The sequence below is a fragment of the Grus americana genome, chromosome 1 (assembly GCF_028858705.1).
Source record: "Grus americana isolate bGruAme1 chromosome 1, bGruAme1.mat, whole genome shotgun sequence".
In the NCBI taxonomy this organism is placed as follows: domain Eukaryota; kingdom Metazoa; phylum Chordata; class Aves; order Gruiformes; family Gruidae; genus Grus; species Grus americana.
In genome coordinates, this window is record NC_072852.1 from 110,557,618 (window position 1) to 110,583,061 (window position 25,444).

A 25,444-nucleotide genomic window follows, 5' to 3' on the forward strand; every position below is an offset into this window, starting at 1 on the left:
ACAAGTAATCAATCTACAAATTGTATCTGTAGAAAAAATGTTAACATGACTCTGAAGAACAACGTCTTTAAAGCAGTCCTTTGAAGAAGTCCAGAAGAATTACCACAGTGTATTTTCAGAGCGACAGTGATGTGAATTTGACTACAGTATCTTCTAGGACAGTGAGAAAAGGGGACTTTCCAGAATATATACCTGTATATATGCATACATATTTATACATTTTTAAGTTGGCAACAGTACATTTCTATTCTTGCTAGGGAAGAAAACGCAGACCAGGAAAGTCTATAAAGCCTTTAAAAGATAACGAAACCCACACGGACCTGGGTCTCGCTCACATGCAGCAGCCCGAGGCCGGTTCCTAATCCCGACTGACCCGTCAGCGCGGGGCTTGGCGGCAGCCGCCACTCCGAGAGCCTCACGCCCGGAGCGGGACGCGGCAGCCCCGACGGCAGCCAGCCGGGTGCCGCACACCAGATACCTTTGCCGCTCTCTGCCCAGCTCCGCGGCCGCCGGCGAAGAGGGGCGGGCGCTGTTCGGACACCGGTCCCTCGCCCACTCGGAATCGGGCCGATGCCACGGCGGGGCTGGGGCTGGGGCACGGGCAAGGTCCGGCCGCCGTCGGGGCCTGCCGGGGGGCGGTGCGGGGGCGGTCCCGGCCGCCCGCCTGGGCCGGCCCTCGGCGGGGGGAGCAGATATAGGCAGGCAGCGGCGCGGAGCGGGGTAGGCGCGCCTTCCCCGCCGGTGGGCATCGGCCTGCCCTGAGCGCCCGGGGCGCTTCTCGGCGGGGAGACGGCAGCGGGGCCGCCGCCATGGGGTCCGGAGGCGGGCTGGGGCTGGCGGCGGTGCTGGCGGCCGCCGTGCTGTGCGGGCCCGGGGGGCTGGCCGGGCGCGTCCTCAGCGGTGAGTGCGCGGCGCCGGGGCCGGTGTGCGGCGGGGGCGGATCGTGTCCGGCGTCGGTGCGGGGGCCGGTGTGGGAATTCAGCGCTCGCAGGAGCAGGGGCCGCGGGGGGCGGGGAGAACTGGGACCGAACCCACTCGTTGAGTGACCCGCGTGTTGGAGGCGAGCTGTGAAATGGACTTCCGAGCGACTTGGCGCACCTCTGTTGTCCCGGCGGCTTCTAAGCAGCTGCAGCGATGGCGTTAGTAAGCCTGTCCTGGCCGGGTGAGCCTAGGCGGGCACTAGTGCACCCGTCAGGGCTGGAAGCAAGTATAGGTTTGGGTCTTCAGAGGCACAAAACTCGGCTGTCAAACTTCTGCAGCAGTCTGAAGTCAGTTCCTGCCAATACGGTCTTGCCTTGTACAGGCAGGGTTTTAGATTTGATTGATTGCCTGCATAATGTAGCTCCGTTTTAATTGTCTGAAAAGATAGAGCATGTACTTCTACAGTGTCTTTCTGAGGAGTAGCTGTACATTGAGATTTGTTTGCATTTATACAGGAATGTGTCTTCTTTTTCTGTGACAGGAGGAAAAAGCAAACTTTTAAGACCGTACAGCATAAATAGTTTTGTTATGTGTGGGTATATCTACAACTCTCAGAACCGAGAGGAAGACAATACTTCAGAAATCTGTATCTAAATTTGAGCTTAGGCATAAGAGATATAGGATCACATTGTATGTTTCCAGCACACAAGTGCATACGCTCAGAAGCTGCTAAATTTAATGAAAAGGCTATTTTTAATTGCCCTTTGGGTCAAACCTTCCAAGCTAAAGCTAACAAGCTCTCAGAGGCACGTTGGGTGTGCATGCACATCCATATATTTGTCTTGAAACAAAGATTTACACACTTGACTGCACTTGTTAACAAGTTGTGTGTGTAAATCTCTATGTACGCAGGTAAGAACATGTCTTTTTACAAACTGACTTCCGAACAATGCAAATTATTTGTGTGCAGTTGTTTCAGAGGCTGTAACGGTAGCATGTCAAGAAAACTTTGTAGTTTTTTATAGCAAACATCTGGTTGCTGAATTCTGCAAATTTTCTTGGTTGCTGATATAGTAGAGTCACTGACCATTTTGGTGATGTCTTATTTAAAGCAAGTTCATGTGCAGAACTGAGATGTGCTGTTGGGCTTTTGATGAAACTGTATCTTCTAGGAAACAATAGCTAAGTAGCAGTACTTCCAACATCTTGAAAAAACTTGCCTGCCTAAAGCATACCCCGAAATGTTTCTTCTACCTCTGTTATAATGTGAATTGTACAGTCATATACTATAGAGCAAAGCTCTTAGATAAGCAATTTATATGAATACTATGTAACAATTTGTTATTTTAAGGAATAGTGACGATTACTCATCCACGAGATGCATTTTGCATCAGTAGTCTTAGTGCAGGAGTGCATGTGTGGCTGAGGAAGCCCCGTCCCTTAATCTTCTAGCTGAACCTTCTGCATTTAACTGACATATTTAGCAGTAGAGGTCCAGCTTTTAAAGCAATGTGTAATATGTGTATACTGCTTAGTCAAAGTGTTCCTAGATGCATATACTAAAGCTTTGCGGTTTTGAAAGAATACAGGCTCTACCCCGTATTTCTCTGAAGTGTTTTAAAGCATGTTGTGAGTCTCATATCACTGTATTATGTGGCTAATACTTGGCTGGTAGAAAACAGGAGAGGATTTGAAGGCACGGGAGGAACCATTTATGTACTGTCAGGTGTATTAGCTGAAGCCGTATTCATTAGATAAAGATTCTCTAGACAATAACGGCCGAAGATATTCAGTATGCTTGTGCCAGAATATTCTGGAATACTGGCAGAACTTTTTTCTCCCAAGGACCACACCCCTATCCTGCCACATGCACATGGAGAGGTCTAGTGCTAGTAGTAGTTGGCTTTTTTTTTTTAAACAAGAAACAGTACTATTGAATTATTGGGCAGCGTGTGCTGTCCACCTGACTTCCATCTAGCTTATCTGTCTATCTTAGATAAGAACCAACAGTTTGGACTCGAACAGGCTTACATGTAAAAACATGTCTACATCTTAAACAGATTTGTTTCTGGAAAATTGCTAATTCATACTTCAATCATGAAAATCTGGAATAAATGGAAATCCCACTGCTCTCATTCCAAATAAGTTAAATATATAATTCCTATCACTCACGTAGAAACTGTTTCTGAAACTGACTTGAGTGCTGGTTGGACCTTGTGGAAAGATTCCCATTTACTGCAGTAAGTTTGCAGCAGACCTAGTAATAATTGCAAAATTGCAACCATTTTGACCACAGTGTCAAGAGGGCAGCGAAGGAAGGGTCTACCTTTTCAAAATGCCATTTCCTTTGATAAATGTTTTCTGGTTCTTTTTTCAAGTATGTTAATTTTACTAGGATATAATTAAAATTATTATTTGCATCAAACAATTCACATTTCTTTGTCATCTTTAATTTTTGAATTGTTGCAGAGAAGTAATAGAAATGCTTTGTAATTCTTAATGTAACTTGACAGATCTTTGTGAGCAGTGCTCACAGCCTCCATATCAGAATATCTAGTGTTGTCAGAGAATTGATTCTTAAAGAAAAAAAATCAAAGCAGGCTCAGGAGAAACTGCTGAGTCTGCCTTGCTGTCCTATGACATCATGAATAACATGAAGTGATGATAATGCAGTTTGCAAAGATGCAATTACTTTAAGTATCTGTTGGGCAGGAAAGATGCAAGCTAATCTTATTACTAATCATTTAACAGCCTATGTATTAATCATAGATGTTATACTTTAATGACTGCTCTATGCTGTCTTTTTGTATTTCTGTGGCTTTTTAAATTTTGCTCTTTGCTGTTGCTGTGCATCACCAGCAGATTAAATACCGATATAGTATTTTAAAGCAATGTGTATCTATTTTGGTGTAAAAGTATTTACATATATATAAAACACTAAATGAAGAAAAATATTTTGGTTATGAAACAGCAAGAGTTGCCTCTAAAGTGTAGGCTTATTTGCTTCACATGCCTTTAAGGATGTGGAAGTGTTCATTCATACAGTTTATGACCAGATTTGAGTTGGTCATAAAATATTGTAACGATAATTAAAGAAGTATCTTCATAGGTAATGAATTGAATAGAGATAACAAACCCTTTCTCAAAAGGGACAATTTAATTTAGTTCAATTGGCTTGGCCTGCTTATTACACCTGAGTTTTGTCTGTCAGACTTGAAGGTTTCATCTACAGAAAATACTTACACTGGTTTTTTGGGTGGACTGTTAATTTTAAGCTATGCTTGTAGCTCGGAATTTGAGAAAGTATAATTTGAAAAAACACTACCAGTCTCATCTCCAGGATACATATGCAACAGTTGTGTATTGAACACAACACTTTGTTGTGAATGACCAGCAGTTGGTTCCACACTAGAAAAGCTTTTAATGGACATGCATGCCCACATGGTACAAGATCTTTTAGTTCAGTTCAGGTTTTGGTAATCACTAAAACTGAGATTTTTGAGAACTGCAAGGGAGGTTGGGCACTTAACTCTCGTAGATTCCTTTATTAATTTGTCTCCTTATGCACCTATTCTGAGCAGTGTCTTCTTGGGGACAAATCAATGATTTAGGTTCTTAAAGTGAAATGAGATGATGACTCTTGGACATAATACATGTTTCTACTAAACATGCCTTGCTCCTAACCAAGACATTGCTTAATACCCCATGGAAACACACTCTGTATTAGGTAAACTGCTATGACTCATAGATGAGAACAGTTTTGATAACCTGAGATGTGTGATGGTGGATGAATCCTTCTATAGCAGGGTAGAAATACCAAAGTACTTAAATCAGTTTCAGGAATCAGACTTCCATATTAAAGGTGACCCCCTTTTATCAACCCTGTAAAGCTTACCTTGCCTCTGGGGGAGAGCTGTGCAGGTTGGCCAGACTGTGGCTCTATTCAGGGGCTAAGGAAGGAGTGATGAAAAATTCTAGCATTTTGTCTCAGATGAGCATGCTGCTTTTCCAGGAATACAACTTCTTCTCAGTATCTTCTTCAAAGATAGAAGAAGGCATTGCAATTCTCAAACTCATGATTGCCAAGCCCCAGTACCCCACTTGGCTAGCAGACCCAAGAGAAAATACCTACCATGGAAGGAGCTATGATAAATAACATGTGGGACAGTATGGATAGTCTGCTTGTCTTTCACATGGCTTTTCTTGTTCCCACTGAGACAAAGCTGGTGTGCTGTCCCAGTGCAGCAGCTGGGTGCAAAAAAAGTCTCTCACCTTATTGAAGTGATATTCTGTACCTTGAGTTTACTTCTCTGTAGTTCAGGTCTGATCCTGTGCAGATCAAACTTCTTGATTAGAAGACGTTTGCAGGAGAACAAGCTTTGGTTCATAAAGTGCTCTACACAGCACTACTCTTTAAAACTAATTCTTGTAATGACTGTCTCTTTGCAAATCTCACATGTATCAGAAAAGAATGTATAGTACTAATGTGAAATAAGATGAAGCAATAACTTGATAGTAATTTCTACACTGTAATACTCATACCTGTCACTCACTAGTTGCGAGTTATTTGAGTCTCTTGCTGAAGCAGACCCCTCTCCCACCACTGACAGACAGTAGGATCTTCAGTTCCAAGCAATCTTAAGAAATACTGAGTCCTAACTAAACAGTTGGCATGGCTCTAGCTAAATCTAAATGTAGCTGCAGTATACAGCTAATCACTCTAGGCTCACTTTATGTGATACTATGTCTGTCTTAAAAGTATCTGGGAAATCTGTTCTGGTCTGTACAGCTACACAGAAAGCTATTGATGAAGTAGCTTAATTTGCCAGTCTTGTCAGTGTTTGTGTCAGTATTTATGCTTTTTTTATTAAACAGCTGAAATAATGGAACACTCTTGGTGTGTCTTCAGACTGTGATATATAAAAAATTTATTATGTTACTGTGTGTGTATAAGATTTTTCAGAAAAATGAAAACAATCAAGCAAAACCACTGCTAACAGCTTCAGCAGTACGTGTGTTTTTTAAGTCCTGGGTAAATAATCCACATCCTGGAGCAGACTTGTAGATGTGTAGATCTTTCTAACACATCATATTTCCTCTTATTTTGAATAGGCTTAAATAGATTCCATTGACATTCGGGTGTTGTCATTGGCCTGCTTGCTTGTGTCTGTGGAATTGAATAGGGTTATTTATACCCATGAAGAGTGTTATATTTTGGGTAGTTTTGCTTTTTTTTTTAACAAACAAATCATTGTTAGGGAAACCGAGGTCCTGATTATATATTGCAAAAGAAAATGTTTATGCTCCATGTCCTGTGCTCATGGTGACTTCTTTCTTACTGCCAGTTGAAAAGATACCACATTGAAATGCAAGCCTATCATCTCTGTGGATGCCAGCCCTAAGTCTCTAAGTGCATTGTCCTCATCATGCTTGGTGACGCCAAGGAGCCTGCGTTGCTCACGGTGACAATATTGCTAGACATCTCAAAGACAGACAAGGGAAAAATACAGGTCTGACACCAATCTCAGTTCCTTCTTATCATGGGAAAAAGGAAAGCAACTTGCAATTTTTAGGAGGTTGTCTTAGCAACTATGTTGGTACTTTGCATGAACCCCTAGGACAGTGCAGTTGTGCACTGGCCCCTTATAGAAGCAAGTGGCTGTCTGCCATGATCAGCCCTGTGATATATACCCGTAAAGTTCAAATGATCAGAAAAGAGGAAAACTGTTATTACAGGAAAAGCTAAATGGATCTCAGGCTTTAAATTTATGATATGCTAGATATCTGAAACAGAGCTGATGCCAAAAAGTAGATATGTTTCACTTAGAAGAAAGGCAAACTGTCAAGGCTTTAATGATTTGACTGAGAGGTGGGAAAGAAGTACTTGGGAAATACTTTATAGATTTTTTTTTGACACTGATATATCACTCAAATCAGTGACTAAAACTGTTTCATAAAAATGGGTATTTATTTTCCAGTTGAAGACACTTACTGTGTATTTATTTACATAATTGTAATCGTATGTTTTCCTGCAAGGGTAATTATGGATGGTGAAGTGTTGATTAGTTTCTAATGAGATTTGGATATCAGGCTACTTCTTCACAGCTCCATTATCAGTGGCCTGAGATCACTGCCATGTGTGCCAGGGCTGAGTAGATAACTATAAGAAATAAATGTGTGTGTTTATTTTCTTTGTGAAATGAGTGAATAAGCCTATCACTTCACTTGGAGAAGATGGCAGCCTTTCATGTGGGCAGGTATTCCAGTTCCCAGTGCATCAAGAACAAGCCTGTATCTGAAATGACGCATCCCTGGTTTTGAAAATCCAGACAAACTTGTAGTCTGTTCTGGGGAAGACAAATCCTCCCAGTGCTTTATTCAACACAATGAAAAACTTACCTGTGTTTTGCAGGACAAGGAATCCTTGCTTGCATCTTCCCAAGACCTGGAGCAGTGCAGGTTCTGAGCACGTAGAGGGTTTAACAAACCTCCCCAAAAATAATCTATTTAGATTAATATTTGTCATCAGTGTTCATATGTATATTTTTTTAACAACCTATTCTACTAACCAGCTATCTTGCTGCAATTTGCAGGGGAGCTATCAGATTTCATTTTAGTGGCATCTGTATTCAGCCAGATGGCAAAATCCTGGTGTTAGTTATAAGTAATATTCTTTAATATTCAAATCAGCACTGTTCAATGCTCCTTTACAGACACTGTCTCTTTTCTGATTGTTTGGTTTTGTAAAAGCGTGGCTATTATGGGTCTGTTGAGAACAGTTGTTGTTCAGAAATAACCAAGTCAACTCCTGGTCCCCAAAAGTGCTTGGAAGCATAATAGCGTAACTAGTTGTCCTGGTTTTTGTCTGCGATAGAGTTAAGTTTCACAAGAAGCTGAGAGGAGACACAGCCAGGACAGCTGACCCAAAGTAGCCAAAGGGGTATTCCATACCATATGATGTCATGCTCAGTATATAAAGGGGGGAGCTGGTTGGGGAGGAGGGATCAGTGCTTGAGGGACGGGCTGGGCATCAGGTTCTGGGCAGTGAGCAAATTGCATTGTGTATCACCTGCTTTGTATATTCTGTAATTAGTATTGTTGTTGTTATTTTCCTCTTCCTTTGCTGTCCTATTAAACTGTCCTTATCCCAACCCATGAGTTTTACCTTTTCCTGTGATTCCCCCTCATCCCACCAGGGGGGTGGAGTGAGCGAGCAGCTGGGGCTAAACCAACATGGGGCATGAAGGACTGAGATAATGACAGATCTGACCAGAGCGTGTTAAAACAAATTTGTTATATCCATTTATTATATCAGTTAAATAGTCACTGGTCACAATGGTGTTTTATTTGTTCGCATGACTGTGGTATATAAATCCTTACTTGCTGTACGTATTTCTTCTGGTGCTGTTTGTCGCCACTGGGAGAGGGGTCAGGATTCTCTTTGCTGTACTGTGTAATATTGACTTATGATATAATAAGATCACTGATCATGAGGTTAAGCTGGTATTTGTATGTGGCATTGCTGTCATGCCTGTACCTTGGATGATGTCTCTAGGAATCGATTAATAATCGCACCCTATCTATGAGGAAGATGGGCAGAGATACTTTCTCCTGCTTTTTCACCTCCCCTTTTTCCTTCAGGCTATTACAGCAGCTTTTGATAATTTTAAATACCCTTGGGATGTTCAATCCAGCATGCTTCTATTGGTATGTCTCATGAATGTGTTCCAGGTCTTGTTTAGGGTTACAAAAAATTGTTCTAAGTATACCACACAGAGATCTCCCCCGAGGTTGGATAGTCATGGGTGACATGGCATGTGGGAGAATATGGGCAGGTATCTAGAGAACTTCTCACCTCCAGTGGTTTGGGACTTCACTCCCAAACAACTGCAGGGAGGTAGGAATGACAATGAACCAGGACTATCACAAGAACAGGTGGAAGGGACAGATCCAGAGGTAACCACCTGATCCCTGTCCCTGAGTGAGCTGTGAGATATGAGAAGAGATTTCAGCCACCATCCAGATGAGCAAATTGTTACCTGGCTGCTCTGATGCTGGGATAACAGGGCCAGTAGCCTGGAATCAGAGGATAGGGAAGCCAAGCAGCTGGGATCCCTGTCCATTGACAAGGTGATTGCAAAAGGGTCACAAGCCCTCAGACTCTGGAGGTGACTCCCACTCACTCAGTGTGAAGGAAAGGTATCCCTTCAGTGAAGATGTTATATGTCACCCAGGCAAGTGGACCACCATGGAGAGAGGTGTCCAGTACCTGAGGGAGTTAGCTGTGCGTGAGATGGCTTATTATGACCTGGACAACACAGTTACCCACAGATCCAGGTGAAGTCCAATGCACATGACCTATGTGGTGGAAGTTTGCACGGAGTGCACCACCAGCATATGCCAACTCCTTGGCAGTACTGTCCTGGAAAGGTGAAGAGGTACCAATGGTGGATGAAGTGGCTGGCCAGCTTCAGAAATATGAAGAAAATCTCTCTTCCTTCCTCATCTCAGCTGTGGAGAAACTGTCCCAGAAGGTCCAGCAACGTGAAGAGAATATGTCCTATTCCCCATCTGTATGGACGAGTATCTCGGATATTAGGAGTAAGCATTCCTCTGCTCAAGAGAGGATATAGAGGGTACACGCCACAAGGCACCCTGTCATTTTACTTGTGTGACCATGGAGAGGATGTGAGGAAGTGGGATGGAAAACCTACCTTGACCCTAGAGGTAGGAGTGTGTGAGTTGAGAGAAAATATAATTACAAAAGGGGATTCTCCCAGGAAAAATGCTGCTCCAGTTTCTAGCGGGCTCAAATAAGAAACCCAAGTCACTCAGGAATTCTGGAAGTGATCATGGACTGGCCAGAGGGCAGAGATTTTGGACTATCGCCAGAGGAGGAGGTGACATGTGGTGAAGAGGCCCCACTCTATCACAAACTCTCAGAAAATAAGCAATATGCCCTGTTCACCGATGGGTCAGGTTGAATTGTGGGAAAACATATTGTGGATGTATCACATCCCCCGTCATGCACCAGCCTCTGGGAAAATCAGACGATACAATGGACTGCTAAAAACTACACTGAGAGCAAGGGGTGCTGGGACATCCAAACACTGGGAAACACATTTAGCAAAAGACACCTGGTTAGTCAACACTGAGGGGTCTACCAATCGAGCCGGCCCTGCCCAATCAAAACTTTTACGCACTGTAGAAGGGGATAAAGTCCCCATAGTGCACATGAAGAATATGTTAGGGAGGACAGTCTGGGTTAGCCCTGCTTCAGGCAAAGGCAAACCCGTCTGTGGGACTGCTTTTGCTCAAGGACCTGGGTGCACCTAAGTGGGTGATGTGGAAGGATGGGGAAGTCCAATGTGTACCTCAAGGGGATCTGATTTTGGGTGAGAATAGCCAATAAATTCAATTGTATGATGTTAATTGCTAAATAATCCTGCCATTATATGTCATCACTACAACAACTGCTGTATGCTGTATCAATGGTATTACAGTAAGAATCACACAAATTAATGAAGGATGAACTCTGATGAAACTGTGCAAAGTGCAGCAATGATGGAACTAGAACTGGTTTCAGCAACTGGCACCCAGCAACTTCCTCAAAATCAACACCTTCAACCCACAGACCGTGGGCATGGGCTGCACCAGATACACCAGCTGTGAGCTCTGGATGCAGCGTGCAACCATCCAACATACACACCATCTCCCCTCCCCTGAGAGGCTGTTATGAGAGGTGGAGCCCAAAGTCATGGATTAAATGAACTCAATGGACATTTTAGAGGGATGGCCCGTAGACTAAGGGGATGATATATGCACAACATGCAGATATATTTATCAAAGACAGAAAAGTGGTGGTGATTAATTGGAAAGTGTAGGATCTGGGCGTGACATAGATGGCATAGAATAAGGGGTGGATAATGTCCTGGTTTTTGGCTGTGATAGAGTTATTTCTCACAAGAAGCTAGGAGGGGACGCAGCCAGGACAGGTGACTCAAACTAGCCAAATGGATATTTGATACCATATGATGTCATGCTCAGTATATTAGCAGGGGAAGGAGCTGGCCGGGGAGGGGGAAATTGCTGCTCGGGGACTGGCTGGGCATCAGGTGCTGAGTGGTCAGCAAACTGCATTGTGTATCACCTGCTTTGCATATTCTTTTATTAGTGGTGGTGGTGGTGTTTTCCTCTTCCTTTACTATCCCAGTAAACTGTCCCTATCCCAACCCTCAAGTGTTACCTTTTTCTTCTGATTCTCCTCCCCCTCCCACCGGGGGATGAAGGAGTGAGCAGCCGTGTGGTACTTAGTTGCCGTCTGGGGCTAAACCACAACACTAGTAAAGGGCGACATACAGGTGAAAACTCAATTTCAGCAATAAATGAACTGAAAATCACTTCCCACAGCAAAGGAGAAAATCAAGAAGACAGGGACTGGAGTGGGACAAATTCTTCTTGTGTATCTTCATATTCTGCATAACTGTACTAAACTTCTGTATGAATGGTATAATACAGCACTTTCTTTTTCTATACGACTTCCATCGTCCCCTGTTTTCTCGTTCTGCAAGAGCTGCATTAATCCTAGAGATGGCTGTTTGGCTGGTGTCTGAGGATCTCTGTCATCATCCTTGCTAATTCACAAGATATGAGATGGTCAGTGACTAAAGATAGATTATCTGGCCTGTGCTTGAGACAGCATGTATAAAATTATAGGTAAAAGGCAAATTCTTTCTATTCTATCTGTACATGTATAATTTTCACATGCTAATGCCTAAGAATTTAGCAAGAAGGTGACTCCATTATGAAAAGTATTGTAAGAAGTCTGGCTAATAGAGTTTTGCTTAGGAGAGTTTGGGGCCAGTCTCTGTTAAGCCACCTTAGACATTGTCTACAAGCTAGTAACTATAAGATATGATGTATATAAACTGTCTGCCTGTATACATATCTACCTGAAGTACAGCTACTTAACAGGCAAATGTGGTCCTCAGTTACTTTATATAACCCCTTAAAAGGGACTTAGAACCTTTGAAAGCTTTTCACAAAAGAAAAAACATGTTAGAGAAAATGTATTATGACAATTACGCATAACCCCTAGTCCAGAAAAAATATAAATCAGTAATGAATGTCTCTTCTCTCTGTGAACTTGGTTATTAGGAGGGTCGAAGGAAAAAGTACCTATTAAGGTATGGAAGAGTTAGCTGTGAAGATACTGATACAGATACAGGCTGGCATATGGTCTGTATAGCAGTTTGTATTTGAATGGCAAATTTGTGAGCACCCAGAATTTCTTAAGCTGCTCAGGAGTGTGAGCTAAGCAACATCTGTGATTTGAATACTGACTCAACTAGAGAACAATGTGTCTTCACTATTGCAAACTTTGGGAGAGAAGATGGCAATTTACTTTTATTGTAAATGAAAACAGAATGTAATTATGAAATCTTATTACAGTAATATTTTTTAAAAAAGTAATATGAATCATCAAAAAACCAAAATAAATTCAGTAGATGGACACAAATATGATGCAGTAAAACATCAACAGCAGTAACATAATGTATCAAAACATGACCAGCAGCTGAACCCAATCAAAATCAGACTGGATAATACAAAGGTCTGTTGACAAGAAGCATCAGCTTTGAATCAAAATGTGATTAGGAGAATTTAATACCTTTCAGCCTTTTACGGGACACATTCTGAAGTGCATTGCTGGGACTTGGCGTGGAGCACCCAGTGACACGGGGACAGGTGAAAACAAATTGTGCCTGGTGTCCTGCGTGCTGGTTACATAGCCCCTGAGGTCAATGTGCTCACACAAGCTCAAGACCAAGGCTAGTTTTCATAACACAAGCAGAGAAATATTATCAAGCCAGTGGAATATTTTGGTTAATTTAGATAGATTTCTGTCTTGCTGTTATTTCATGATCACTTTCACTTAAGTCCTTGTGTCTTTATTTTGTTACTTTATTTTCAGAGGCCTCCATGAGCCTCATGCCGGCCTTCTCAGACTATGGTTAGTGTTAAATATTTCACATTCCTTTGTACCAAATGCTCCTCTGTGGTTTCTGCTGAATCCATTACACTGGGAAGAAAAAAAGTCACAATATGAAAGCATAATGGAATTTTCTACAGCAGGCTTTGTGCATTCCTTTGTTCTCTCCTCACACGTGCTATGCACATGCAGCTGCTGTTCCCCGCTAATCTAGGTGGACGCCGATGGTAGCGGACCCTGGCCTGTAGGTCAGTTTATGAGGTTCAAGAGGAAGAGGGATGGGATTTGCCAGCAGGGACCTTATCTTCTACCTGACTTCACATCTTCAAAACCTCCAGCTGAGTCATGTTTGTTACTCAAGATAACCTTTGTGCCCCTCATGGCCCATGGGAGTGTAGTTAGGACTGAGCCTCGATGCTCTTAGGGAGATGAGTCTTTGAGCTGGGGACTTTAGCAATAATTTTGCTTCTAAATGACATTTTGCTATAACTTCTGTCATGACAGATGTAAAGGAACCTACTATTTCTGTTTAGTGAAGCATCATTATTAAAACAGAATGGAGACATAATTGTTTGAAATACCAGCTGAGAATTCACTTGTTTCTCCTTTTCTTGAAAGAGATTTTCTTTCCCTGCAGAATTATCTGCAGAAACGTTTTAACTAAGTATCAAGTGTTTCAATGGAAAGCTATTTTTCTTTTAATGTTGAAATAAAAAAATTCTACTATGGAGCTGCTGTGTGACACCCAAGGATGAAAACTGATTCATATGGATGGAAATGGTAGCTAGCACTCAGAGCAAGTACTGTAGACTTGCTTTCTTCAGCTAACGGGATGGTGAGACAAGGTGAGTGCAAGGGAATTTTGGCCAGATCAGTTTCTCTGCAGTAGGCAACTAGAGCTGCTAAGGCTGCAGGAACAGGGCCAGAGTTGTACGGCAGATGTGCGCAGGAGAGGTAGAAAGAACAACCTGGAAACATTGCCATTAAGGAAACTGAGGAGACCTAATCTTGCAGTTTTGCAACTTGGGAAAAATGAGAAGAACAGTCTTTGTCTGTCTGTTGCTTCAGCACAGCGCTTTCCCTCAGCAGGCAAGAAAGCATTTGTTGCTGAAAAAGTAAGGTGTGGGTTCATGATACCAAGCCAAGTGCGTGTTTTGCCTGTTTCTCTGCGTGCTTCTGACCAGGGTCTGGGCTGTTCTCCTTGGGTGAGGGAAGGTGGGTCAAGGATTAAGAAGCTGATAGACTCCATGAAAGGAAGGGTGTAAGCACTCCACCTTCACAACTTGTCTGAGCATTTGTAAGGGAAACCAGTAAGAATGAGTTCTTAGATCTTATTAAATTAATTAGTTAGGTCTTTGGTCTGATGCTGAACGGAGGACTAAATACAATAACGTGCTTTTCTTTTTTCCTTTCTGGACACCCTGTGATGAAACAACGTTTTCGTTCATGTTTCCTTTCATCTCTCAAGCAGCACAGGGCAGGTTGTGTGGAAAGGTTGTAAAGGCCTAACTCGCCTATATTTATTCACATTGCGTAGTATCTTAGCCTGATTCATTCCAATAGACTTCCTTACAAATCTAGTTTCTATTCGATTGTGACAGAAAAATTGGAATTCATTTTATAGCAAATGTTTCTTTAGAATTAATAATGGAGTCTTGTCTGCTGCAGAGATGTTAGAAGAAGGTAAAATAGCCTGTAGTTAATGTTTCCATACTTGTCTGCTATACAATGTGGTCCATTCTGTCATTTTTCACTGGTAAATTATTTCTGCTTTGTATTTCAGAAATTAGTAGTGAGAAAAAGCTGTAAAAGTGAGGCTTGAAAACTTGACATCTTAGCATGCTCGGAGAATAGCACTAAAATGTCAACTGATTTGCCAGCTATTAAGGCACAACTGCAGATTTCCATTAACACATTGAACTAGCTCTGCTACAGCAGATAAAAGTCCTCTTCAAAAGAAGAAAGAAAAGATTCAGAGTAGGTCATTGCCTGAACACAGGGACTAAATTAACTAGAACAAAAAAAAATTCACAGCTTCTTCCAGAAAGCTGACTACACTGCATCACATACTTCTTTCACACTGGATGGGTCTTAATGCCAAATATTTCTTGGTTTCTTGCTGTTTCCTCTGTTGTTTTCTAGAGGTATATTCTTGCACAAATGATCAGGCTGTAAGCAGGAAATTATTTCTTTTGCCACAGGTGTAGAGAGCAACAAATGGAAGAGAAGTAATTTAGGAGTTGGACTGTGTGCAAATTTTCACTTGTTCAATTCTTTCACTTTATAATAGTTGATTTTTAGAGTTATTTAACCCTACACAAACATCTGCAATAATGATAGTATCCTCAAAAATGATTCAGATCAGTTTTGGGGAAGAAAAAAAATGGTTTCACACAAAGTTTTGAGATTTTAACCTTTTCAGATAAACCCTTGGGTAAATGCTGGGCCATCGTGTCTGTACTCTGGATGGCTCCAAGAGGGCTTCCTGCTCCAAGTGCACAACAGCGGCAAGCCATTACTGGGCACGCGTGAGGGGCTGCAGTGGCACCTATGAGCAGCTCTGCCGCCGTTGTGCGTCACGAGCGCCTGTCCTTCTCTTCCCTGCTCCGTACAGTCCCACCTGGTTTCCTCAGCTTGGTGCGAGTGATGGAGCTGAGCCTTGACACCGGTGCAACCTCCGTATTGGACCCAGTATCCAGCACAGCTTACGGACATGAGCCTTATAGCAGCTCAGAAACAGCACGGGCCATTTGGCAACGTGAGTCTCCATGCAGCAGCTGACTGGGAGATGAGTGTCCTCAAGAAGCTTGGTCAGTTAGCCAGCAAGGACCCGTTTGTCCTGTTGGAGAGGTTATTTGATTCAGGTTTTGGGAGAGTCACGGAAGAGCAGAGACTGTGCGTGAGAACAGAGAGTGATGGGGGGCACTTCAGCCCCCTGAGAAAGGGGGTAGGGGGGCGGATGTGTGTGTTGTGGATGGAAAGCTAGTTATTTCCCATGAAAGGGAGGCGCAGCACAGGAATTGAGATGGGTAGTGGCCAGCCCACTCATCTCAGTGGATTGAATGTTCCTGCATGACTGAAATTGTGACAGATATTTTCATACCTGAATTTGCTCATCGAGGAGGAGTATGTGCACAGAATGAAAGGAATCATGAAAGAGTTTATTTCTGAAAATTGTCTGGCAAATAAAGAACAAGACAATGGACAAAGGAGTTCCCATAAATCTGCATATAAGTCTTGAATTAATGCTTTGAATCCAATCTTTAGTTACAGGGAGAGGTGTGGTCCCTTTTCCTTATAAATGATTAGTGTCCTACATAATTCAGTGCTAGCCTTTGGATGTTTGCACTGTTATGTACAGATGTGTACTCTGGCGATAAGCCATTGTCACTCACCCAGTGGTGAAGATCAAAATGTCAATCAGCTCCTCCTTCTCTGTGTACTCTACCCTGTCAATGAGAAGAGCTCCTGGGGAAAATAAAAAGGCGATGATCATGTTAACAAAATTTGAATTGCAGCATTACAGTTGAAGGGAATGAGCTGTGATTGCACATGCAGCTTTCATTCTTGCACTTCCCTCTTTTGAGCATTTAGAATTATCACTTTATAACTTTGATAATAGAGGTATTTTTTCTTTTTGTTCCAAGAAGTCTTATGAAGAAACCGTTATTTTATATGCATCTCTAACAAAGGATCTGCCCATTGATTCTTCAGTGCCATTGCCCAGGTGCTATGGCTCTTACTGCATTCCTTGATAGCAAGGCTCTTAACCTATAAAGGGAAATGGCAGGAAAGGAATCGGGACATACAAAACGTTGTCAGGACATTGCCAGAGAAAGTCCAAATAGGTGCTCTCTTCCTGATCTCAGAGCCTGGCTTTTTCCACAGATATCTGTGGCACAAGCTTGTCCTTACATTAGGTTATTCTTCTTCTCGTATTATTTTGGCAGATTAGCTACCGATAAACAAGTGACTTCTAAGAAGTCTGTCTGCCAAGCTTAAGTAAGAATGAGACCGGAAAGATGCTTCCCTTCCTGACAGTCCTTCTCCCAGATGAACTTTAATACGGTATCATAAAGAAAAGGTTTCAGAGTTTTGGGTTTTTTGAGAAAGAGTACAAGAATCATAGGAAACACTAGAAAACTAAACACTGTTTATCCCTACTGCCCCTCTAATTTAACTTTCCACAATAAAAAAGATCCCCAAAATAAGAGTTACTTTCAGATTTAGCTGAAAGTCATGAGATGATCCTGTTTTTACATTCCTATGAACATGCAGCTGTGCTACAGTCTGCTCATTCTCTGCACATTCTTGAAACTATGCTCTGTGCAAATAGAAGTTTTCAGTCAGCTCTTGTGCTGTGTGCAGACTGCTATGGGAAGTATGCTACTTGTCATTAAATATGAAAATGAAAGAACACTAAAGCAGGAATAATTAACTTTATTGTATCTCTTAGGCTTTTTTGTTCACTTCTGTGTTTATTTCTTGTGTATAGAAAAACACTGGCTTAAAAAGCATCAGTACAGCTTAAGTTATAGGATGATGTTGCCATTTCCCAGTGAAAAATTACAATTTTTTTAAAAGGTAAAACAGGGTAAAACATGTTCAAAGGTAAAGCCAAAGGGTTATTTACCTGAGTTGTGTATCTGGGTTTGTTTAAGATTAGAAGTAAATTTTCAAATGCAAAACTGGCATGGTACAATAAAATACTATCCTTGCCAAATTTTCCAGTAGAAATATAGAATTTGCTGATTTCTAAACAGCCTAGGTAATGCCTGGTGGTTCTTATTACTTTGGTATCCTGCAGTAACTCTAACTTAGCAAAATAAACTTTCTTGCTTTTCTTCTCCAATAATAAATTTCCATACTGAAAAAACTTGATTTTTTAAGAGATGGTTAGCTTATTTCCTTATATTTAGAACCATTCTACTGTCCCTAAATAAACGTACTGGACTTCAGTTGCAGCTGATAAGTGAGTTTGTTCATTCCGCATGTTGTATATGTTGAATAAACTCTAGAGAATCTCGCTAGTTGAAGATGATGATAATTATTTTTCCTTTTCTGGAAAAAAGCATGTGTCCTTCTCAGCCAAAGAACTGGAAGGAATAAACATTATTTTGTCATTTGACTTTTGATTCTTTCCACAGTCATATCTCTGAAGGGTGAGGAAAAACTGATGTGAATGGAGTTGATGTAGTGCTTTCTGAAAGCATCACAGGGCTTCTTTACGGTGTCTGGGTAGTATTGTGATGCCTGCTAAGGTCTGGAGTTTGTTGGCTGTGTTTAGGGATGCTAAGAGTGTGGCCACCTCCTCCAGCACCTCCAGTCCCAGGACTCCCTCCTGCCTGGCAGCTGGTGCCCACGCGGGTACCCAGGGCCCCTCTCTGAGCCGAGGGACGCGGCTGCCGCTTTCCCCTGGGCTGGTTGAACCCGTGTCAGAGCTGAGCGGGCATCCCAGCGCCACGCAGGCAGGGCGCTGACGCGGCCGTCGCACAGATTGCCACGGTCCAGGCGCTGCCTTCAACAGCACCCACGTGCGGGACCCACGTAAATGTAGACATAGCCAAGTCCCCTCCAGCTCATTGTCTGGCAGAGACAGGAGGTCACTAGGGATGGAACGTGTCCAGACACCTCTCCCCACCACCCCCCATTTTAAACGTGAGCAGCCCAAACTTTTATACCCCTTTTTGCCCATTCCCCCTTTGTTCCTCCCCATTCCCTAACCCTTCACGGTCCCTCATCAGATCGCGTAGTCCCACCAACACCCCCCCAGACATCCTGGCTCCCCAGCTGTACATCCTTATCAAGTTGCAAAGTTCTGTTTGCCTGCAGTTTTTTTGATAGCCCACCAATTAGTGTATCTGATGAGGTGGGTTTTTTCCTGTCTTTTTCTCCATTAGGTTTTCCTGTCAGGTTTGTGTTTGTATATTTTGTTCCTTTTCTTACTGTTCCTTTTTGTACTCAAAGTCATTGACCAGATACAAAGGAGCAGATGCTCTCCTCCCGTACACCCTTACAGATTGTATTTAGACACATGATAGCAAAGAGTAGCTATGAGGTCTTTGTGAATATACCCTCTCAAGGTTAGATAGCAGCATCAAGAAACTGCTAGCTTCTTCTTGCCACTAAAATTGAGAATTTTAATTTTTTTTTTTTTCTGATCAGATAGCTTTGATTACCAAATAGAAGTGGAGTTGTTCCACCAGTGTGAAAGAGTTAAGAAAATACCCTCCAAACAGATCCTGGCTTTAACAGAGGGGCCTGATGGTACAGTCATTAAAGAAGAGAACATTTTTCTAGAAGTTAGTGGGAGTCTTCAGTGTCTTGGAGAGTTTCACAGGCCTTGGGAAGAAAGCCATAGATTCCCATGAACTACATGATATTTGCTATTTAAATTAAAGCTAAGGTTTTCAGCAGTGTCACTGTATCACCGTGAGTCCTTGAAGACGGGGCACGAGATAAAAAACTTACTGTCCTTCTCCATCACTGTGTGCATGCTATGCTATATCTTTTTTTTTTTTTTTTCAGTTGTGACATGCATTAGTATACTCTAAACACTCTCGTGTTTATATTTTTCAGGTCAAAAGGTGTGCTATGGTGACTTCAAGCGCTCTTGTTACAAGTTAGCTTATTTCCAGGACTTGTCTAGACGTGTGGGCTTTCAGGAGGCCCGCCAAGCTTGTGAAATTGATGGTGGGGCTTTACTGAGCTTGGAAAGCGAAGCTGAGCAGCAACTGATAGAAAACATGTTGCAAAACCTCACGAAATCTGGCTCCGGGATTTCTGATGGTGACTTCTGGATTGGGCTGTGGAGAAGTGGCGATGGACTAGCCACTTCAAGTGCTTGCCCTGACCTCTACCAGTGGGCTGATGGAAGTGTTTCACCATTCAGGTAAGCCTGTAAAACTGCTTATTGGGAAAGGTTCACGGAAAGAAACGGAGAGTGAAATGCCTGGCAAGTCAAGTCTTCTATAAAGACACTTGAAGACTTGCTGTCCCATGAAGTTAGTAGCATCCCTCCTTGACTTCCCCAAATAAAGGGAAACTAGCAACCAGGGTTTTGAATTTGAAGCTGTAAAAGGATGATAGTGTGGCTTCAGCCTACTATTTTCTTTGCTCCCATCTCATGAATTTGCCTCTATATGGCTTTTGGAGGTTTTTATGTCCCACGTAGAGGATTTAGGATGTGGTCTGAAAGCAGGCAGGCAAATTCTGCAAGACTCTGGCCACCTCAAATCAGGGAGCCAGCCAGATATAAATTAATGCGTGTTACTTGGTGTAATTTGTCCAGTTTCTACCCTGTCTTTTGATTAAGCCAAAGGCCAGAGTAGCAGCAGCTCACAAGACTCAGGACAACGGGACAGGTAAGAGTCAGAGAGGAAGGAAAACAGGTAACAGAGCAGTATAGTGTTATTTCTACACAGGTGCTTTCACAGGTCAGATTGCTTTTTGCAATCCAGACATGTGGGAGCTCAGGCCCTAAATGCCTTTCACAGAAGAGTTGTGGGAAATGCAGCATATCTTTGAAGAGGATGGGGCCATTTGGGTTCACATGTTTGCATTGATGAACTCCTTTCCTTGGCATCCTGAGGAATCTTACCTTCAGAATTTGAAAGTTTTTCTTTATGTACCACTAGAAATTGGTATACAGATGAGCCTTCCTGTGGAAGTGAAGCCTGTGTTGTGATGTATCATCAGCCAACTGCAAACCCTGGTCTGGGAGGGCCATACCTTTATCAGTGGAATGATGATAGATGCAACATGAAGCACAATTTTATCTGCAAGTATGGCCCAGGTAGGTGAAACTAAAGTTATATTTCACGGGTTGAATGCTTTCTTAGAAAAACAATTGCCTCTTGTTTTGTGAGGAAATCCACAAGTGTCTTGTGGCCACAGCGTTAGACCTCCTTGTGGTATTGATTCCTTTGGTGTGTGAGTGGCTGAGCTGACATTAACAAGGGATGTAATATATCACATCTAGTGATAATTTAAATAAAACTACCTGTATCTGATAAGAATGTTTTCAAGGTTAGCTTCACTATCAGCATTCCCAGTTTTAGTTTGATTTATCTCATTCAAGAGTTATTTTATTCTCCACAAAGTGTTTAAAGTGGCCATTTTCTACTTCCGTCGCTTGCTATCAAGTTGGATGACCAAGACATCTCTTGATCCTATGGTAAAAAAAATACGCTGTCCTTGTAGTTGCAGATCTCTGACACTTTATATCATTTTATGTGCGGTGGCTGTTTCTAAAAGTTTTGGCTTAAAGAAAGAAAATAGAAGTCCAGAACAGCAGGAAGAAAATTCTACATTCATGCCTGTAGATTTATAGAAATGAAAAGCAGATGCACACTAGTTTAGATGGTGACAGAAAAAGCCACATCTTAGGCAATTTGGCTGTACTTCCAGACATGACATAGGTTCTGTATATGTCAGTAGAGGAAACATTAACTATAAACTAGAAAATTGTGCAAACAGAAAAGGGACATGAAAAGTAGACTTTCAAGTTGAATGTGTAATATTTTCTACTTTTGGTGGTAGTTACTGTAAATGAAAACATGTTTTTCAGCAGGATCATGCAAATATTTCCAAATAATTTATGGTATGTCTGCTTTTCAAAAACTAATCTAAAAGTCAGAATGCATATGAAATCCTACTCTCAGCAGCTATTTGACTTAGCTAATTCTGCAGTTTCCTACCTGCTTTCTTTATGCTCGTGATCTAGCAATAATCATACTCTTTGTAGAGATCCATCTGTCTGTAGAGATTCAGGTTGTTTTCTTCCTCCAGTTTTGATGGATAGCTAGCTTTCTCACTGTCTAATATCTTAGTGGGGATATTAATGGCAATTAATATTGCAAGCAAATATTAAATACTTGGAAGGCTTGGTATACGCACACATTTCACCCCCACCTCCCAAATCTGTTCCAGCTTCTAAAATTATTCGTTACTATCGCAGTCTTATGGTGATCAGTTATCATGGTCACGCAGGCCATTCAAGGTACTGTGATGTATACAATTTTATTACTTTTACAACTGATGACAATTATTTTGAAATAAGAGAACAGAATAAAAATGGTTTAAGTTGTTAAAATGACATATTTATGTCAGAAAGTACAGGTTTGATTAAAAGGGTTCAGTTTCAAGTATATTTTGTGTCTTTAACACCAAACAAATTTAAGTTAAATATTTATTCTTTAATAGTGAACTACAACCTTTCTAGTTGTGTTGTGATAAAGAATTGGTTTTTTTCTATTACTTTCACCACCTGAAAAAATGCAAAGTATTTGGGATTGGTAGAAAACAAAGTGATAACAGTAACAATGAAGATTTTATTTCTTTCACTATGTAGAAACAGATTACTAGTGTATAATGAGGCATATAGTAAGGCAAACAATATATAGGTAGATTATTATTAGGATTGACATTGTTATGCAGCTAAATACAGTACTGCTGAATTGTAGCTATTTACTTTTTAAGCTGTTGGAATTGTGCTCTTTAGCAAAACACACTCTTCTCCAGAAATGTATTTTTCTACCACCTGGAGAAGAAAAGTAGATGCATAAATGTATATAAATAGGTATATGACACTACTTTCACTGCCTGAAGAAAGTACAGCAGTGTTTGTAGGAAAATTACATTTGCTATCTAAAAGCTAGTGAGACTTACAAATGACCTTTTTTCTCCCCCAAATCACTGTAATAGCTTCAACGTCAGCCATTTGCAACACAAAATACATCCATTTTACCAGGACGATTGAAGTGCCACATGCATATTGATTTTCATTTTGTTATCTGAGTACATTGTTTTTCACAACTTTCCTGTCTGGTTTGAGTATATGGTGTATGATACCAGTCGTAGGCCAAAAAGCAGAGGTTGTGGGTGACCATGGTGAAGCTGCCTCTGATTGTATCAGCAGCAAGGTCAGGGCTGCACTTATTAGGCGGTCTCACTCAAGCAGCAACTACATTTCTGGTAGTCACTTTCATTTTTCTAAGCCCTTTTCATAGTATCTCCCTTGACAGCATTTACTGTTGCAGTGCACAGTCTGGCTTTAAATCATATTGATCATTCAGTGATCTTAAATTTAATTATAGGTTGGTAATTGCAACCACATTTAGTTCCTGTCCCGCTCCTGTAGGTTTGATTATGCAATCAAATTAAAAACTCATCTCCTTTTCTGCTGTCTAGAGCCAGCAACTCAGTTCTTTGTGGTATTTTGATATCTTTCTTTATATATGGCCAAACATATCCAGTTTTTACCAGAGTAAATGAAATAATTGCCTTTGTTCTAGTAGGCTTTATTGCTTCAGTTTCTCCCAGCGTTTCGTGTTTATCAGGACACTCGGAACTGCAGGCTCATAACACTGCTATATTAATATAATCTTATGATAAATGAATGCTATTCAAACAATCATGCAGATTCCACTCCTGTGCCCATCCTTTCAATATGAGGTAATTACTTCTATAATCTTTGTAAACTCTTAGTTGTAACAATAGCCATAAGTAAACTTGCAAGCCTCTACAATACTCATAGCTCAAAGCCATGAATTGGTTCTCCAGTTTCTGATGCATTACGAGAAGTATGATACTATTGTTCCTCTTTTAATAATTTCACTTCCTTATGTGATGTATTAGGACCCACTGCCCATGATTTGTATTTTAGGGCTGCCTGTTGCAAAACCAAACTGTGTGAAGCTCACATCTGACCTCAAAAACTTGTGCTGCTTTGTTTTGCTTCATAGCCAACGTTCTGTAAGCATTAGTCTGGAAATGTGAATAAGATTTAAGTGTTAATCAAGAACGCTTTCTCTCTTACATTGTTTTAGGATTGTCTGCACAAATGAAACTTTGAATGTGTTAGGAGTTTTATTCAACGTAAGAAATTACGGGATTCAGTGATTTAGCCAGTAACCTAGCAGAAGCCACCAAGAATTGGAACTAGAATAAACTATAGCCCTTTTCTAAGGAGCAAAAAAGTATGAACTAGAAGTGATTTGACTCTAGTTTGCAAATAGCCTTTGGAAAGAAGATTAAATGCTGAAGAATTAAGCAATTATTCAGAGAATGTATCTATTTCTGTGGTACTGCATGCAAAGTAATGAAAACATCTGTTTATTACACACATTTTTCATTCTTCAACAATTGATTTCAGATATTGATTTAACAGATAATGTCTTAGAAAAAGAATTAGGAGACAGAGCGGAACCAGATTACGGTAAGAAATTTGGAAACATTAAATTGAGTTGCAATGGTAAATACGTAAATGTAAGGGTAGCTTACAAGAACCTCCAAAATTACTCAGTTTAACAGGCATCGTTTAGAACTGGAACATAGGAAAATTAATCCTTTAGAGAGCAATAACTACAAATATATGGCTATTGTTCAGAATAGCACTGCTCATAATTCTTGTTCCAGATGTAATCCCAATTTTGTAATAAAATCCTGTTTACACATTTATATCCAGCAGTTTAGTCAATCCTGAAAATGTTCATTTTTCCAATATAAATTAAGATGTAATTACTATTAATTTATTTAACAACATAACAGCCATATTTTGCACTCGCTATTTTCCTCAAACGTCTGATATTCTTTTCAGGTATTTTTCCAACGGTGCCAGCAGGAAATCCTCATGACACAAGCAAACCAGAAGATCAGTATCATGTTATTGCTACTGAAACAGGTAATGTGTTCATATGAATTCAGTGTTCTGGTGAAAGTATTAACAGGGAACTCGGTTAAACTAATCTTTAACAATTTCCATTACTGTCAGTGGGAGGAAGCAGTCTGTTTCCCCAGGAAGTGCCCTGAAAAAGTATACTTTTGAATAACAATTCAAGATTTTTAGTCAGTCCTCTTTGTGACTGTGGAAACAAATTATTTTCATGTCTCCTCAAACTTTGATCCAAATCTACAGTTTAGCAGTCCTTGAAATCTGCACCGTTCTCTCTGACCCTGGTGAGTCTCTGTCATGATGCAAGATTTCACCAGCGTTCACCCAGCTGTGGAGCGTCTCCTAGGCTGTGTAACCAGTGCCTTGCCTCTCTCCTCCTCCTCCTCCTGACCTCTTCCCCAACACACATAGCAAGCATATATTATCTTTTACAGCTGATACCTGGGGCTCTCGAACAAAACGAATCTTTCCTAACTGATAGGGCATGAATTTTGCAGTTATCATCTGCAGAATAAGCGTTGTGCCATAGCTCCCTCAGGTACTGTGTGTTTTAAGGAACAGTTAAAGTTAAGTAAAGTTAAGGAGGAGTTAAATGCTTTGTTGAGGTTTCTAGCAGAGATGGCTCTTGATATTTAGAAAATGGGTACCCACTGCCTAGGGGCTTTCTGTAATGCTCCTAGCTACTTCATTTCACAACTTATGTCCTGAACGGAGCCCTGCGGTTCATGAAGTGTTGTAACACGACCTTAATTCAAAGAATTGAACATCTCTGAGGAGCAGCTCAGGATTTTACAAGATTACAGCATGGGATTATGGAAAGCTGGAGGTCCCTTTCCATGCTTGTTGGCTGGATTTGAGCC

The 25,444-nt window shown here is 41.3% G+C and overlaps 1 protein-coding gene across 4 annotated transcripts in view; it reads left to right on the forward strand.

Annotated features, from left to right (window-relative positions):
* Positions 1-711: 711 nt before the first annotated feature.
* CHODL (chondrolectin) overlaps positions 712-25,444 on the forward strand; it is a 33,106-nt gene continuing 8,373 nt past the window's right edge. For 2 of the 4 annotated variants that reach the window (XR_008578678.1, XM_054837343.1), the window contains exons 1-5: positions 712-900; positions 19,490-19,802; positions 20,548-20,705; positions 24,066-24,128; positions 24,510-24,593. Coding sequence is in view for 3 of the 4 variants with exons in the window: in XM_054837343.1 (XP_054693318.1) it covers positions 810-900; positions 19,490-19,802; positions 20,548-20,705; positions 24,066-24,128; positions 24,510-24,593 (709 nt within the window). In the remaining variant the exon portion in view is untranslated. The remainder of the gene's footprint in view (positions 901-19,489; positions 19,803-20,547; positions 20,706-24,065; positions 24,129-24,509; positions 24,594-25,444) is intronic. The other 2 variants (XM_054837356.1, XM_054837366.1) reach the window with 2 other exon arrangements.